The sequence below is a fragment of the Colius striatus genome, chromosome 10 (assembly GCF_028858725.1).
Source record: "Colius striatus isolate bColStr4 chromosome 10, bColStr4.1.hap1, whole genome shotgun sequence".
Lineage (NCBI taxonomy): Eukaryota > Metazoa > Chordata > Aves > Coliiformes > Coliidae > Colius > Colius striatus.
Window position 1 is genome coordinate 20176909 of NC_084768.1, and position 18034 is coordinate 20194942.

The 18034-nt window shown below is 38.0% G+C and overlaps 1 protein-coding gene across 2 annotated transcripts in view; it reads left to right on the forward strand.

The window, feature by feature from the left end:
* The window catches only part of COP1 (COP1 E3 ubiquitin ligase), a 128584-nt gene that overhangs the window by 2638 nt on the left and 107912 nt on the right, over positions 1-18034 (forward strand). The window contains exons 2-6 of one of the 2 annotated variants that reach the window (XM_062003461.1): positions 4263-4322; positions 5806-5903; positions 7212-7288; positions 9660-9779; positions 11485-11553. In XM_062003461.1, coding sequence (XP_061859445.1) covers positions 4263-4322; positions 5806-5903; positions 7212-7288; positions 9660-9779; positions 11485-11553 — 424 coding nt within the window. The remainder of the gene's footprint in view (positions 1-4262; positions 4323-5805; positions 5904-7211; positions 7289-9659; positions 9780-11484; positions 11554-18034) is intronic. The other variant, XM_062003462.1, reaches the window with a different exon arrangement.

The window sequence follows — 18034 nt, forward strand, 5'->3', positions numbered from 1 at the left end:
GTGTTTTTTTCTGTAAGGACTCTTTCAAGATGCTACCAGCTGCAGAGAACACCTGATAATTTTTCTGACCGTGAACTGTGAGTTGCTGTTAGCTACAGCTGTAAACACAGTGGTAAATTCTACCCGTGCCAGACTGAAGGTAGGAAGGAGTAAAGAAGTTTAGATGAGTTTTGAACATTAAGGTGCAAGGGAAAATTGCATAGTGTTAATGTGTGCAACCTCACTATCTTCTGAAAGTGCTGTCTCAGCAATGTGGGGCCCAGGCTTTAACATAAATGTTGGCATATGTTGCTAGTCTGGATTGTGTAATGTTTAGCAAGTGTATGCTCGGGAGTTAGCAAGTGTGTACTGTTTGTGGTATGTATCAGCTTGTGCTTGGAAATGTGTAACTCTAGTCAGGAGAGCAAATAGGCCTGACTGAGCAACCTTATTAGTTTTTCTTAGGACAGGCTGTAGAATTTAAAGTTAGAGGTTGTACTGTTCCTCTGGCCAGGCTTCCCCCTGCTTGCCTAGAGACTACCTGAGAGGGAATCTCCTAATAGAGAATTTTCTCCTGTCTAGCAGTATAATTGCTTGCAGTTTTCTCAGGCCTTACATTAGCCCTGCCAATTAGTGGTTGACTAAATCTCTTTAAAACCAGTTACTATGTGCTTTGCTCCTTGGTCAGAGAGAATCTTTCTGTAGGCTTTCTTCAGCAGCTGCTTCATACCAGTGCTTGTTTCTGAGCTCTGGCATAAATAAGAACATACAGAAGAAGAGGGGATGTTACATACTGATGTGGAAGTGCACACCTAACAAACTCAGATGTGTTCCACATTTAAAAGGTGGACTTGCAGGTTCACAGCTTTTTAAAAACAGTTCTTTCCTCAGGTTACTTGTTAATCCCAGCCATGGGCTGAGTGTAGCTGTTCACATATTTGTGATCTGGAAAACCTCCTTAAGGAATGCTGCAAATTGACCTCGGAGGTCACAAGCTAAAACCATGGCAAGCTGTTCACATACCACGTACAATGATGGTTTTATAATCTACTGTTGTGTTGGAGCTTAATATTGAGTAGATAGTAATGGCAGTGATCTTTAACTGGGCCACCTTGCATGTCAAGGACAGAGTCTGCAGCAAGTCCTGCTCTCTGCTTAGACCAAAGAGGAGCAGAGGACGAAGGAAAAACTTTGAGTCTTGTTTGCTGCAGAGCAGAAGGAAATTTGAAATGTTTACCTCTTAGAGTGATCACTTCAGCCACTGTGTTTGGGTAGCAGCAGGGTGACAGTGGCACACCTGAGAGGTGCTTTGAAAACATCTGGCAAAAGTTAGAGGCATGGACTTTGTTTAAAATGCTGTAAAAAATGTTTGAGGTCTACACCGTAGAGAAAGAAGGGGAAACCTTTGCAGTGCTGGACTAAAAAAACTGTTTAGTAAATAAGGCATCAGTATCTGGTAAAGACTGGGACATTTTTTATTTGAAGTCTTCTTCATCCTTTTTATCTGGCTTTACTGCTTAAGGTAAATAGAGAGTAAGAGCTGAGAAGCCTCACTTTTACCGTAGCACTGCATCTCAATTTTGGTGTGTACTGCAAACTGTGGTATGTCTCGAGTCCCTGCCACTCCATTACTTTCTTAACCTTCCCTCTGTGTTAGATTAACTTAAAATGACTGGTGTGTAGCAACTTCCATATGTTACAGCCAGCTTGGCTTCAGTAAGTATTAAGACATCAATCTTTTAAATCAGTGAGCATTTCAGGGGAAACAACTCTTAATGGAAACTTCAGGCTCTGTTAACAGTGACCCTGGCACTGAATAGCTACATTTGCTGTTTCTGATTGCTTTTTCTCAACTGTTTTGGCTCTGTCACTTCTCCAGTCAAACCAGTATGAAGAATAAGTCTGGGAACAGTGGCTTTTGGTGGCTGTCATGTTAGGAGGTTATCTTCCTATTTTAGCTCTAGCTTCTGATGGCCTGTTGCTGACAGGGGAGTGTAACAACCTTAGTGTTTGCTGCACTTTCTGGAGGCAGGGCATTAGGAGTTTGCTGCAAAGGAAAGAACACATCTGGCCCTTTGAGAAATAGCAGTTTTTAGGATGATACAGAGAGTAGGACTTTTATACAGCCTGGTTAGAAGAAGGGAAAAGTTAAACTGTTCAGCAGGGAGAAACCAGCCTCAGACACACATGACCATAAGCCCTTGACTTTTTTTGTTTTTTAAGACTAGCTAATGGGATAGAAAGGTGCCTAATTTGCTTATTATTCCACACTTGTTGGCCAGGTTTAATCATAACTTATTCTGAGTAAACTGTGCCTTGAAACCAAATAACTTCAAACTCAGAAACAGTGACTCAAACTCCAGAAGCTGGTGCTACTCAAGACAAATGATGTGCAGAAAAGGGTCTGTCAGGGTGGAAGAGGAACAGGTGCATGTTAATAATTTTTGAGGCTTCTTTTGAGGTGGCTCAGTTGGTTCAGAGTGTGGTTTTCTGGTTTGTTTCATTTGCATTTGTGTTTTGTTTTTACAGATCATAGAATCATAGGGATTGGGAGGGACCTTTAGAGATCATCTAGTCCAACCCCCCTGCAGAAGCAGGGTCACCTAGATCAGGTCGCATAGGAACATGTCCAGGTGGGTCTTGAAGACCTCCAAGGAAGGAGCCTCCACAACCCCTCTGGGCAGCCTATGCCACTGCTCCCTCACCCTCAAAATGATTTGGTGGAATATTTTAAGATAAAGGTTTTATACAAATGAAGTTAAGACATCCATGTTTTTCAGTTTGGTGACTGACGGGGGCTGTGTTGGCAGGGACCACAGCTTGGACTCTACAGGCTTAGAGAGAAATATTTCAGGGTTTAAATGAATTAACAGATAGTAGCATCTTCTAAAATAGATGAGAATGAGAAAGGGGAAAATTACTTCAGTGGTGTGCTAACAGGGGGAGGAATTGAGGTACTCCCCTGCTTGCTCAGCCAGGCATTGCTTTTTTCAGTCTGATCTATGTTTTTGTTCTTGGATTCAAAAAGATCTGCGCTTTTCAAAAGTTGTTAATAGTTTATTAACAGATCATTCTCTGGAAACTGCCTCATTGGCAGAAGGTGAGTGGAGGCTGTTTCTGTGGAAGACAAATGCTGGTGAAAACATCTCTGAACTGAGATTGGTGTGGACTTGGGGGAGGGAGAGGAGAGCCTTTTGATCTCTGTAAGGACTTGAAAGGAAGGTGAAGCTTGTGACACTGCTGATAGGTGTGTTACATGCAGAATTGTGATGTAGCTGTCCACAGCATCTCACTGGACAGCTGGCCAAAACCTAAAGATGAGTATGTATGTGACAGCATATCTTGCCAGCTATCAGGGATAGCAGTGGTAGGAGTCATGGGAAGTAAGATACAGCTCTCCGCTGCCTTTGTTGGTTTAATTTTCCTTTCAAACATATCACAGTCACTTGATGATGAGACATTTCTTTTATTACCCATATCACTGAATTCCTGTGTCTCCTGTCTTGCTCAGATTCCTGTGGAGCACTGCTTGCTTGCACATCCTTCTCTTCAGTTCCCTGTTCAGTTCTTGGTGATCCCTCCTTGAGACCTGTCTGCACTTCAGTTACTGACTACTCTTGGGGAAAAAAAACCTTAAAGCCTTTGTTTCCATTTGCATTCCTCTGTGTTCCTTATGAACAGTCCCATATCTACATTTCCCCTCCTCTCCTTTTGACTGTAATACTGTGCTTGACTGGTGGTTCACTCTTTCAGGTGCACTGTACTTTCATAGTGCTCTTCAGCCCCTGATTGGCACCTTCTCCTCCTGCTTATTAGTTCTTGTTCTTATGATATTACTACTATTTCTGTTCTGCTCTGCCTCTCTGCATCTGTTTTTAAATTATAAATAGCTGTTGACTGAAACAATGAAGGATAAAATAATTTGTCATAAATGCCTTATGTCTGTTTGTGTAAAAAACACATTTTATGTTTTATTTGAGACCTAGTACAGATGGTTAGGCAGTTCTGCAACTTTACTGGTTGAAGGCACTCTGGGTTTGATTTGCAACTGTTAAAAACTTCAAGAATAAACACTTACCTCCTTTCTAATTGTAACAAACTGCAGTATCATTCTGAGTTCAAAGAGCTGCTGATTGCCCTTTTGATCTTTATACTGCCTGGTTGCCGTTGCAAATATTTTCTATTTACAAATAGACAATCTTACTTGATTGCTAACTTGAATAAATAATACTTTCCTTTTTCTAACATAACAAAAAATCAAAGATGACTTTTTTACTTTTCAGCCCTATCTGTTTTGATATGATTGAAGAAGCCTACATGACAAAATGTGGACACAGCTTCTGGTAAGGTTTTTTTATTGTCCAAAATGTTTGTCTGTTACAGTGTGTGGACTGATATTGCTGTGAATCCCTTTCCTTCTGAGTTTTTGTTACTTTTCTGTCTTCTGTCCCTGTGTTGAAGGAGGTTGAACTAAAATTTTAAAACATGGGTTAATGGCTTAATACATTTAGAAAGAAGCTGTTTAAGTGTTTAAACCAGAAAATACTGTGCCACCATATTTCCTCTGTAAAGTGAAATGACAATGAACTGCTGGCAACATCCAGTTCCCAGAGTCAGAACAGTTTGTCAACTTATGCCATTAGGCTCAGTTCTGTAGAGGTCACAGGAGTAAGTATTGGTATTGGGAGGACCTCCTTGCCTTTGTGCAAGACCATATACAGTCTGAAGGGACTTGCACGTTGTCTCTTGCAATTCTCTTTTAAACTTCTTGAGGTAGAACATGCTTCAGGCTTGACTTGTATGAAATCAGACCAAAGTCTACTTGTTTCTCTGCCTGTCCCAAAGTGCAGGTTTTTTTTTTTGTGGAGAAGTACAAAAACCCTGCAGGGGGAAAGTGTGGAACTATCTGCTGCTCCTCCTCCCAACTAGGGATTGGAATAAATGTCGAACCATGTTTTAGTGTCCTACGTACATTATACTCTTGTGCTTTCTGTTAACTAGAAAGAAATTGCCTACTTTTTTACAAGAAATATTTTAGTAGCATAAAGTACTTTATCAAGCAGCAGGTTCAGTTAACTTTCAGAGATGTTTTGACCTGCACCAGGTAAGATAACAGCTGATTTTTTGACCCCTTTATGGTAATGCTTCAGCCCTGTGATATGTAACTGTTCTAAAAGTCCAAGATGAGAAACATTCAAACATTCAAAGAATAGAACAATGTTGTCAGGTCTCTAACAGCAATCGACATCAAGCTAGGTTCTTAGATATGTGTTTAAACCTAATGCTAAAGTGCATCTTGTAGTTACTCTGTCCCTTAAATAGCTAACAGCTCAACACAGAGCACCTCTGAAGTTGCTTGTGGTGAGAACAACGATCTTAGTTTGGAGAGAAATGAGAAGATGATGTTTCCTCTGCTTAATAATACCATATGTGTAATGGCTTTTAATGTTGCTTGCTTACTATTTGGCTAATCCAGGAGAGATGCTGATGAACAATGCAGTCTGTTAACTCTACCTGTGGAAGGGGGGCATGAATTTGAGATGAAATGTGGCTGAAGTATTCATAGTCCCACAACCCTCAAAGAAATAAGAGTGAAGTACCTAAATGCCTTTTGTAATCCTTGCCAAGAAGCTTTTGTTGTCTATCTGCCTTAGCATGCTCTGTGTTAATATTGGAACATTTTTCACTCCACTGTGTAGGATCTTGGCAAAGCTGCTGTTAGCTGGCAACACAGAGTACACATTATCTGAAGTTGATATTATTTACCTTGTGCTTATGTTTTGTTCCTTCCTGTTTGCTCACTTCATTCTCTATGTTTTTAAACAGCTATAAATGTATTCACCAGAGCTTGGAGGACAATAACAGGTGTCCCAAATGCAACTATGTTGTGGACAACATAGACCATCTGTATCCCAACTTCTTAGGTGAGCTCTATGCTTGTTTGCTTGGGAAACATCACAGTTAAGAAAAGCAGGCATTTGTAAATTCATCCTGTAAGTAAGCACCTTCTAGATATTGAGAAAAAAATCTGAACATCAGCCTTCTGGTCAACTGTGCTTTTTATTTAAAAAAAAAAAAAAGGTTAGTAACATAAATTGTCAATACTCCACTGCCTCCAGTGGTTCTATGTGTGGAGTTATAGTGGTGAGACTGACTTGCTGCTGTTTGCATACTAAGAAAACTAAAAGATGTAACTCTGGTGGGTAGAGATTTGAATCTCTTTATTTTTGTTTTCTTACACTGTTGTCTGTCTAATAAAGAACATGCTCTGGTTATGAAGCATGGACTCTGAAGAGGGAGAGGCTGTATTATGTATTGTACTGTTTTGACTACTGTAGTGAGGTTCGTGTGATATGTTTGTGTAAATTAGATACAAAGAAAATAATAATAAACATATGTATATGTGATCCTAAATGATTGGTGCTCAAAGGAGGGAAACATTCCTAATGGGAAACAGAGTTTAAAACTTAGTTATGGGAAGAGAAGATCAAAGGAAACACATTGCAGTGTGAAATACCAAAATTAAATCAGTCTTGGTTTAATGTCTGACGATACCCATTTAGTAGTAAAGAGGTTAAATGCCAAGGAAGGCTTCAGAAACAGGCGTTCTGATTTAGACACAAGCATGTTGTGCCAAAGATGGTGCTTGAGGCAGATCTTTGGAGTACTGTAGGCCAAAGAGTATTGCTTCTGTACATCTACCTTTAGGGATTTGAGGCCTGTGTTGGAGGTGGAAGAGCTTGCATATATGTGTACAAAGGTTTGAAGTTCTCTTTCTCTCTTTGCACCATTCACTAAATTGGTGTGAAGTAAGACTACCAAAAATACATCTTTAAAAATGCATGTAGTGATTAAAGGAAAAGGTTATTTTCTTCAGCTGTGTTTGATTTTGTTCCTCAGTAAATCAGTTACTATTTTATCTCCTTCATACTCTTCTGTAATGTAATTCTGACTTGGAGTTGAAAAACTTTTTCTAACCAACCCATAGTTCTTTGACAAAAGAACTGAAGCAATTTGGGGACTGTATAGGTGTTGTATTTTAAAATAACTTTTATATATTTTACAACTAAAGTCAAGGAATAAATTGGTGAGGAAAAAAGTGGAGACTTCTTGCTGTTTTAATTACTTTATAAACTTAGTGTGGCGTTAATAACTAAAGAAGTAAAAACTGAGTCTCTTTCATACCTGTTTCATGAAATTTAAATCTATCTATTCTGACATTTGTTTTTTAGTCAATGAACTTATTCTTAAACAGAAGCAAAGATCTGAGGAGAAGAGACTCAAACTGGACCATTCAGTGAGTAGCACCGTATGTTCCAGCTTTATTACTTTATATTTATGTAATGGCTCTACAACAATTTTGTCATTATGTGTCTTAATTTAGAAGAAATTATGCTGTTGAGCTGATGCTTTAACTTGCTTTATGTGGGAATAATACCAGTATCAGTGACACTAGATCTCTTCATCCTTGTTAGCTCTCATTTTTCTTGCCAGTATTATACCTGTAGAGGCAAGCTGTGTTAGCATAGCTGAGTGCCATATGATGTATTGAGTATAACTGGCAAACTACCCATGGAAGCACACTTGTTTAAAGGTAATAATTTTCGTTCAGTGTTGGAAATTACAGCTACAATGAGAGTAATAGATGATTAGAAGAGCCACAGGCTTGTCTGGTCACGTGTGAGAAGCTGTGTTATACAGGGAAATTGGTGGAAGGCTAATAGCAACCACAAGAGGGAGAAGGATGCATTCAGAGTAGTGGTGTTCTGGCTTTGATCTTGGATAAAACTGCCTTGGATATCCTCTAGACTTGCTTCGTGTCACAGAATCAGAGCATAATCTGTGTTCCCAGTTCAGGAAACTCCTTGCACAACAGCAGTGAATGCTTTTGTACATTAAGATCAAAAAGAACATGACATGGACCAGGAGACTTGCATATTTGTCTTGCTGTATCTGTCTTCCTTCCTCCCTCAGCTTCTGCAATAGATCAATAAGGTTGCAAAGTAATACTAAAAATCATGTGTCCCCTGTTCTTTGTCAATTACAAAAAAACTATTTGAAATGTTTTTAATTTAGGGGCTACTTTGCAGAAACCAATGGTTTCAGCAGCTGGATGCTTTAGAAAGGAGCATACTTCGAGGATGTGTATTGGTTTACTCATAGTAAGATTTTTTGTATGCATTATAAAGTGGGCATAAACCATGTCTGGTTTAAAATACACACAGTTGACCTCAAGGCATGTACAGTAACTTCTTGGGACTTGATTCTGCTCTTTCTCGTAGTGTACCTTTAGAAACTATGACTGTAGATGCATCTGTCAGATAACTACCAGTAAGTGGTAATCTAGCATGACTTTATGCCCAAAACAGTCTTGTGTCTAACTTTTGGCAGCAAATAAAAAAATACAGATGTGTCTAAAAAGAGAAACCTTGCCTGTTATATGTACCAGCTTCTTAATGTGCTGTTCTTCTCTTGTATTGCTTTTGCTTTTAAGAACAGTCATTCAAGACACATTGCAGCAAACACACAATTTCTTAGTTATGCGTTTGTCTCACTAAGAAATCACGTTAAGACATCTTTGAAGCTTTCAGAGTTTAGCAGTACATTTAACAAGTATTTTAGTATGTTAAAGTTTGTCTTAAATCTTGTTGACTTGCTGAAAAACTGTATTTTTTTTTCCAGGTGTTTCCACAGGTTCCATTGAGTGTTGTGTAAAAAGGAAAAAGTTGTTTTATATGGATGTTACATATTTTATTTCTCTTAATCTAGTCAATACAAATAGGCTACAACCTGAGAAAATGTCTGGTTTAGACTCCAGTTCTTACAAAATTAAATATTTTCATCTAGTGTGATTGTTTTCCTAGGGCAGGATTTTTCAGTCCAGCTTTGTTTCTTAGAAGGCCTAAACACCTTTAGACCTTATTCCTTTTGGTTCATGAGATTTTTCAATATAAGGCTATATTAGCATTAATCTATATTCAGATTTTCTTGTGCTAAAAGATCAGTGAAAAGTAAAAGCAAAAAAAAGTAAAAGAAGAGCAAACAGCCCTTAGGGAAGAGTGGGCTGCATGGTAGTATGCTGGCTCTGTGAGGAGTCTTCCTTAGCTCTAACAGATTGAGATCAACCTGATAAGCTCTGTCTTCTCTGCTCTCATAGTTTCCCATGAAAATACTCTTAAGAGGAGTAGTGTGGGAGGTGAGAACAGAAAAAAATAAGCTGATACTACCTTCTTCTATTTGAATTTAGCATGAGGGATTTACCTATTACTTGGTTAAAAAACAAAAATAAAAGGTATTGCCACTTAACAGTATTTCAGGTAGATGTGATCCAACAAAGCTTTGGATAAACACAGGTTTTTTCTTTTTTTCCCCATAGAAACTTGTTCTCCGAAACTAGGGCACAAGTCAGATAAATCAGATAAAATTGTGACTGTGAAATAATCTCTTTCTAGCAGCAACAGCTATGCTCTCATAAAGCACAAGTAAGATAAGCAGTTCCATGGTAGGACAGAAAAGTTATATCCTGTACAATGTGTGAGGCTTGGGAATTCTGATTCTTGAAAATAATTTTGGAATTTTTACAAAGGGTTGAAATATTGCAGTGTTATTTTTAATATATCTTGCTGGATACAACCCTGCACAGCTTAAGCTCACTGTCCAACATCTCTTGTTCTTTCTAGAATGGCCATAGGTGGCAGATAATTCAAGATTTGTTGGGAACTGATCAAGACAATCTTGACTTGGCCAATGTCAACCTGATGTTGGAGCTGCTGGTGCAAAAGAAGAAGCAGCTGGAAGCAGTAAGAAGCTCTTTTAAGTAGAACAAGATAAACACTATTATCTACTTACTAGTTTTTTCTTTTCATGCTTTTATATTCTTGAAGTAAGATCCTATGGGCAAATTAATTTCTGAGAATTTTTTCTTGCACTTTGGTGTTGGAAATTTGGCCATCTTACTGACCTTCATGGCAAACTGGCACTTCAACTGTGACATCCATAACGTACATGTAGTGTTGCAGCTGGCAAGGTGGTATAAACAAGCAGAAAGGAAAAGGATAAGAGAAAGTAGCTAGCAGAACAGAGAAATGCATTTGAAGATGTTTGCTAACTGACTATTCCACAAGAAAATATCAGATCTTTTTTTGGTAATAGTCCAAAAAGAAGCCCAAAATACAGGTTCAGGAATAAACTGTTAAAACCTGACTGCCTTCCTAAAGGCTTTTGTAGCATTTAATGCTTGATTGAAAGGCTCAGATGTGTTGTTCGAGGTTGAAGCAAGCTGTTCCTGTGATTCAGCTGAAGTATAGTTGTTTGGCATGGTAATCATGTTATTGTCCATTCCATCCTGTTGATCTCAAGTGACCATTTTCCAGTGACAAGAGCCAGACCTTCTAAATTAGACTGGATTACAAAACTTGACCTGGTGAACTTTGGGTAGGAGGGTAGGTTCCCATGGTGCTTTCAACAGATAGGAAAAGTTGTATGGAGAATGATACAGTTGTACCTAACATTTTTATTGTGGTTCAGTGAATCTTAATTGGTTTTTTCCTTCGAGCCTTTTTATGTCATTTGTGACAAATCTGAAACAAAGAAGGCATGGAGCTGAGTGTATGTGTGCTTCTGAGCATGAATATCTTTGAAGGATACTAAGCCTTAAAAAGAAACACACACACACTTGATACTTAACTCCTTAAAAGCATTATTCCTTTCTAGCTTTACTTGCTTCATGTTCATTATAGTCAAGAAAATCTCAGAAATTTAGTTGTCTTGAATTTTGACCTCTGCTTTTAATGTGCCTAATTCTGTGTGCTTCTATTCTTGATCTTTTTGGTGTGTATGTTCACAGTTGCTTAATAAATATTTTGGTAGGTTGTGAAAATGAAGTCTCAGAATGCTGGTATATGGGATTAGGGCTATATTAATGCTGGAATATCTTGCCCTCAAGTTTTTGAGAAGTTTAGGTGAAAATATTAAGCTGATGGTTAAGCTCTGTTATGGAAAGATTGGAAAGGGATGGTTTAGGTTAGTGATGTTGTTGTCTTCCGCACTGGAGAAATGTAATCTCTTCACATAAACACAAATGTTAACGTTAGGGGGAGGTGTTTTTATATAAATGTTTTAATAAGTTAATCATAAAGTCGATTCTAATGATCTTCCAGAGTAGAAGATGAATCTGAGGAACTTGTATTCCTAAACCAATTTCAGATGTAGTAACAAAAAAACCTGATAAACATTTTGACTTATTAGTAAGTCTTCAGTAACACACAAACAAGAGCTGTTACAATGACTTCTGCCTTGATGTAAAGTCTTGCCATGAGCCAAAGAAGATCTTAAAACCTGTGAGGCAAAGTAAAACAATAGTTCTTAAAACTGCCTTAAGCTATGATCTCTTCCTCATCTCTAAATGAAAGCTGTCTGTGCCAAGTGTGAATTTCCATGTAAAAATGGATGTTTGTTTCTCTTAATGTTTATGGAAGTTACACTTTCTTGTTTACTGTGTTACAGGAGTCCCATGCTGCCCAATTGCAAATACTTATGGAATTTCTCAAAGTGGCCAGAAGAAACAAACGAGAGGTAACTTGCTTTGTGTTTCAGTGGATTAAGTGTTGTCTGCTCTCTACCAGCTAATTTTTATTTAAGTGATGTGTTAGCCTGACATTTATTTTTGCAAAGAAAAAGACAAGGCATGTTTGGGGAAATCTCAGGCAGAAGACATGGATTTTAAGGAAACTTAATCTCTTTACATGTGACAGCTTCAATTTTTAATCACTTCTCTTTTGTCTTACACTGGTGAGGCAAATTGTTGTCATGCTTAAATTTTTTCTTTTAATGTATCAAATGCCATGACTAATGCTGTGTCATAAAAGAATGAATATTCTGTGCTCTTTCCTTGTGTATCTCAAAATTAATGTCTTGAATGCAAGAGGGTTCCATAATCACATACACTGTCTTTCATGGTTTGGGACTTATCATTTACAATGTCATGCAATGCATAAACCTCAATATAAAAAATGTCCCAGAAACCTAGAATAATGACTGTGAAAACAGTAGAAGGACAAGCTTTCTTGGAGGTCATGGTTTCTCAGAAAAGATTTGAAGAACACAAAACTCAACTGTATGACTGTAAGGTCAGACTTGAACAATGTAAGGGTAATGGACATAAGAAGCCTTGTCCAGAATGAGTTGAGGGTCTGGTTATGGAGTGATCCCAAAGCAAGTTGTATAGAGTCTGTCTACCAGCAGATATTCATGGCCTTCTGACCAGAACCAACAAGGGCTCTGGAAAGGAATTTATGAAACAGGAAAACGGAATCCAAGATTAAGTTGCATTTGTAGAGTATGAGACCTACTAGACTAGGTATAATATCCTGTGAGAAGTGATGGAAATACTGTCAGGATGCCTGAATGTCGAAGGAAAATGTGAGAGCCAAGATACTCTCTAGACTATTAAATGTATCAGTGAAAACAAAATGTCTTGCTTCCATTTCTCATTCTATGCAGTGTGAAGTGTACTATTTGTTTGGATTCTTCAGGGCTGGATAAGAGAGACATATATATTTCATGGTGGCTTAGTATACAAACATCTCTCAAATCTTCAGAATACCTACTTTAATTTGTAATATTTAGTGTTATGTGGAGAACTTCAGAAGCTTGACTCGTCTTCACTGAAGAACTAATGCAGGCTCTGGCCATTGCGTGTCTGCACTCCTTAAACACCTTCCATTTGGATTCAGTGCAGCTTGAGGGACCATTAAGATGTTGAGGAAGTTTCTTGGTAATCTGACCTTTGTCTAGGTGGTAAATTGAGAAGTAGGTGCTTCAGGAGGTTTGTATACACCTTAACTAGAGTGCTATTCCTTGAGTAATTCTGTGGAAATGCAAGTGCCAAGGGAGGGTGGGGTAGTACCATAAAATCAATGATGACTTTGCTTTGTCCTTCCCCAGTTCAAACTGAGGTAGAAGGAGGAGCTGTTGATACTATATTAATTTCATGTGCCAAGTGGGAGGGATGAAGGGCTGGGAAAACGCGTAGCTTCTGTTTAACATACCATAGCACAGTTTTCCACCAGTCATCATCACTTGCAGAGTCTGGGAAACCTTTCTCATCTCATTTGCATCTGCTCTTGACTTTAATAATAATAATGGGAAGGACAGCATCTTTTAAGGTTAAGAAAACTTAATTTTGGCTGCACATCCTCTGAATATGGCCTTGGAAACATCCTGAAGCCTGTTTCAGATCCTCTGTCCCTGCCTACATGTTCTTTTTGTTGCCAGGACTTCCTCAGATGTTATTTCTTACCCTCCTTTGTATTCCAATGTGAAATCACAGAATGATATGCAAACTGTCACATCTCAAGGCTTTTGTGCAGGCCTGTCAGTTCTGTCTTTGCCTTAGTGGTTAGCATCTGGCCCATGACGTTTGTTTTGAGGCAAATGAGGACTTGTCAGACTTTCTGCTAATAATCTTTCTCTTCGATTGATGAAGGTAAGAAAGATGAGAACCAGGTGATAGATGCATGGAAAATAGACCAGGTAGTAGGGAAGTTTTAGAAATATACTAAAATCTGTCTTTAGCAGTCAAGCTATACCCATAAAGTAAAATAAGCCAGTTGATGCTTTCGTTCTAGTAAGTCCTAAGATCCTCCCTGTAGCTGGTAGAGGTTGTTACAAGGATTCCTTTCTGGAGGGAGTTTTCTGTATGGATAATAGAGGAGCAGCTGTTTGGAAAAGGGCACAGGTGTTAGGCTGGTGGTGATATATCCAGATTGCAGAAAGCTTGAGGTGTTAGTTTGGAAACTGGGAAGAGGTAGTTTAAGTGGCTATATTAATAATGCAGCAAAGCCAGAGGAAGGTTTTCAGAACATGAAAGTTTACTGTAATTTCTTCTGCTGTTGTAATAGATGACTGCTTAAAAAATAAGAACTCAAAGAACATGTATGGACCCCATAACACTTCTACAATGTATTGTGCAGAGCTATGAGTTGTATTAGATATTGAATAGGTAGTAGGAAAAAGTTCTTCACCAAAAAGGTTGTCAAGCATTGAAACAAGCTGCGTGGGGATGTGGAGTCACCAGCCCTGGAGGTGTTTAAAAGCTGTGTAGATGTGGCACTGAGGGTCATGGTGTGGCAGTGCTGGGTTAACAATTGGGCTCAATGATTTTTAAGTTCTTTGCAACCTAAACTCTTTTCTTCTGTATGAGCAGGCTTTACTATAGAGAGGAGCTCTACCCCTTTTCCTTTCCTAATTCAAACCCAGTTCTAGTAAAGGTGACTGCAGACTAATTGCAATTTGACTCAGTAAGCCATAGCTGTAATGTGAATTTCTTAATAAAAGCATCTTTCCTGTATGACTGCAAGTGCTTGTTTAAAATTTGTGGCTTAAGCATTTAAAGGAATGTAATATTGTCTGGTAACTTTATTTCATAATATGCCTTTAAAAAGATTATTTTATTAACAAGTTTTATTACATAAAGCTCTTACATAGAGATTGAGTACTTCATTAATTTATACAGATATTGCCTTGGAGTTAATGTAATGTTTAATAATGTTCAGAGCACCTCTGACCCTCTTCAATTTCTTGTAGGTTTTGTGGGGTTTTTTCTCCTGCCTTCTTGAAATGGTGGCTCTTGAGCTTGTTGGAGGGAGCTTATATCTGGAAGAAAACTCTCTCTTTATAGATATATATATATATACTCAAGAATTCAGACTATTGCTGTATTTTGACAAATGCCTTTCTTGCACTTTCTTAATTTCTGCAGAAGATAAATGTGAGGTTCAGTACCTGCAGAAGTTTAAAAATCCTATCTTGATATATTTGTGCCTTTTCTGAAACATTGATTTTTCAGACTTCAATTTACTGCATGTTTTTTGCACAAAGGTATTAGCAAGCCCTTTTTCTTTAAGTCTAGCAATGTTTTCTCTTTGACCTATGGCAGTGTGGCAAAACCCCAAATCCTTGGCAGTAGTTAGCAACAAGAAGAAACACTTCTTTCTTTGAAAAAGATTGAAAACAAATGGCTAAAGCTTAAAAATATTTTTTTTCAACAAAACAAGATAGTTTTGGAAGGTAGAAATTTATCAATCTATGGTAGCTGGTTGTGTCTAAGGCAAATGTGGCATGTCTATGAGCTTTTCACATCTGTGCACAGTTAATTGAATGCATGCTCTCCATTTTTTGATCCAGCAGTCTCTTCTGTTGAAATCAATGATCTGAGGAGTCTAGAAATTCAAGGTTAATAATGGAGTTCTTGACTGAGGGATTTTTATTCCTATTTTAAAGGAAACGAATTTCAACAACCTGTGGTTTTTATTGGTTTTGAATTCCTATTTGCATGCCAGGATTTTAATGTCATTGGCTTAAATGTGTTGCATAAATACTTTTGCAAGTTTAGCTTTGTTTGCTTTTAAATGATCACATTCTTTCATGAACCCTTTGTCAGAGAGTTGATGATATCAGTTAAAAAATTCTTTCCAGTGTTATGTTTAATTTTTTTATTAACTTTTAAAAGAGGCCTTACTAATTGTCTTGTGAGGATTTGAATGTTACCCAATTAAATTAGACACCACTGTATATCTCATATATGTGTGTGTATATATATATATATAAAAATTTGTCTTAAAACACTATTAACTCAGCTACCTGATGGAGAGTGCTATATTTGTAAAGTAGAACCATTGCTTACTGAAAGAGAATACTGAGCTCAATGATTACTATCACAAATCAAGTTCTCAACATACAGGTAATATTCCCTAGATGCATTCATGTTTCTTCTGACAGCTGTCATTTCACTTTTGTTTCCTGAATGTTGTTTTCCTAATAATGTCACTTTAAGTATGTAGTATCTAATATCTAATCTCTCATATCTAACAAACAAAACCTCTTTTGTGTCTGCTAATGCATTGGAGACTGTTTTTAGCTGATAAACATCAGCTGGAACACAGGTACTCCTGAAATGCCTCAGGTTTGTGGCACTAAGTGCCTGCTCAGCATTTCGGAATCATCATTGTTCTTTTCAGCCTCAAATGAATGTATCTATCCATCTGTCTTCACTTACTCCATATTGTGAATATGTTAAATACTAAAAACAAGAGGAGTTATTAGTTATTGTGGGATAATTGCAGGGAATTGTAAGCATGAATTCTCCAGGGATGTCATTACCTTGTGTTAATCACTTCACCTGTCAAGTCTTATTGTTCTGTGCATGCACACATGGATGAACTAATGAGTAAGCAAGAGGAGGTGACAGAACTAGGAATCAGTCATGCTCTTATGTTGTCACATAGTCTTGATTACATTCTGGGACTCCTGAGGTGAATTTAGAGCTATAGTAAATCTTTTTCCCATCCACCGTGCTTAAATAACTGATATTTTAAATCTATTTGCATTTCTAAGTTACTCAATGAGAGATGTGAGCTTTGACTGCAGTGATGATGAGCCAAAGATAGAGCTCATGTATAAACAGCAAGCTAGAGATTATCATACAAACATCACGGTATAATAGCTGACTCTGTAGTGCAGTGGAGAGGTCTTTCCAAGGAAAAGAGAGCGAGCTAGTACTAGGAGCTAAGTAGCATGTATGGTGATGTATTAAACACTAAGGCAATTTATGTAAATATTTAGACAGCTTTGCTGCTTGCCCCAGTTACCTTTCTCTTGTGGCACTTTTCTATCAGACCTTATCAGTAAGCCTTCAAAGCCTTACTTCTGCAGCCCAGACTAGAGGATTTAAATGAGTGGGAGGAAAATACAGGTTATGAAATGTGGGGGTTTTGTGTTGCGGGTTTATTTTTTATCAGCCAGGCATCTCCTTCCTCCTACCTTCAGGAGTTCTGGGTGTTAACTCAGGACGTTGTTTTCAAACCTTTCTGCTAGCTCTTCCCTGTTAAGAGGTAGCATTTCCTATTTGCAGGAAATATTGATCAGGGAGAAGAAATATTGCCTGCAGATAAATGTGTAGATGGACTGTCTGTGTATCTCAAAGGCTTGGATGCCACATTCTACCAGTGAAAAATGTCATAGAGGCTCAGGTGTTCTTGTCTTCACACTGAAAGAAACTTTGTAGTTTTTCCACTTGTGCAAAGGCTTCATAATGATAAAACGTCAAACTAAGTGAGATTTTTCAATTAATTGAAAATGCCAATGTCTCTCTAAACTCTGAAGTTGACTACCTTGGCCTAGTTGCCAAGGATTTGAAGCAATAATGGAAGGAAAACCTGGAGACAGACAAGACCTCCCATTGATTTCCAGACAGGAATTGATCTTATATGCTGTGACATTGTCATTGAGGTTCTACAGGAAAACATTCATTTCAGTGGATACCTTTAGGAGAGGTTCAGCTGTTGATACTTCAAGTTTACACTCAAGTTTGTTAAAGCAGTAGTTGATGGAAGAATAAGAAGTAGGCAGAGATCATGTTGGATAGATAAAACTATGAAGTAGAATGAAGGGAATTATCTACAGAGACTACTCAATGTATTCTCTTCAGATGGATGGTGTCTTTTTGAGATGATATCTTTTTGCCCTGTCCTGATTAGTGCAATGGTTATGTGTGTCTGAAAAAAAAAGATGCTCCCTCTGTTAACAGTCTTATCTGTTTGTTTTGATCTATAGCATATATTGTGATAAATGCAGGAGGCTTTTGTATCAGAACTTGAAGATGTATGATTGAACATAACGTAACTTGTGAGCTTTCAAAACTGTGTGTCCAGATGCTCTGTTTAAGCAGCTCAGTGGAATAACTGGTGATTTTCTATTATTCCCATAGAAAATAACTTTTGCTGTTTGTTGCTTGTGCTTTTTCTAAAATTAGATAGTCAGGGGTATATGACTCCTTCCCTCCTGCATTTCTCTAGACTGTTTCTGGGCTGGCACTGGCACTGGGAGGCTCTGCTGAGCTTTCTGCTTTCTTTGCAAACGTTTAAAACAGGCACCAGGAAACTGTCAGGACTGCTTGTTGTCTGTACTGTACAAACATGAAGGATGAAGTTACTGCCTCCTGAGAGGTCATCAGTTCAGGAAAAACAGGAAGCCCGAGGGTGAAACTTCTGTGCTG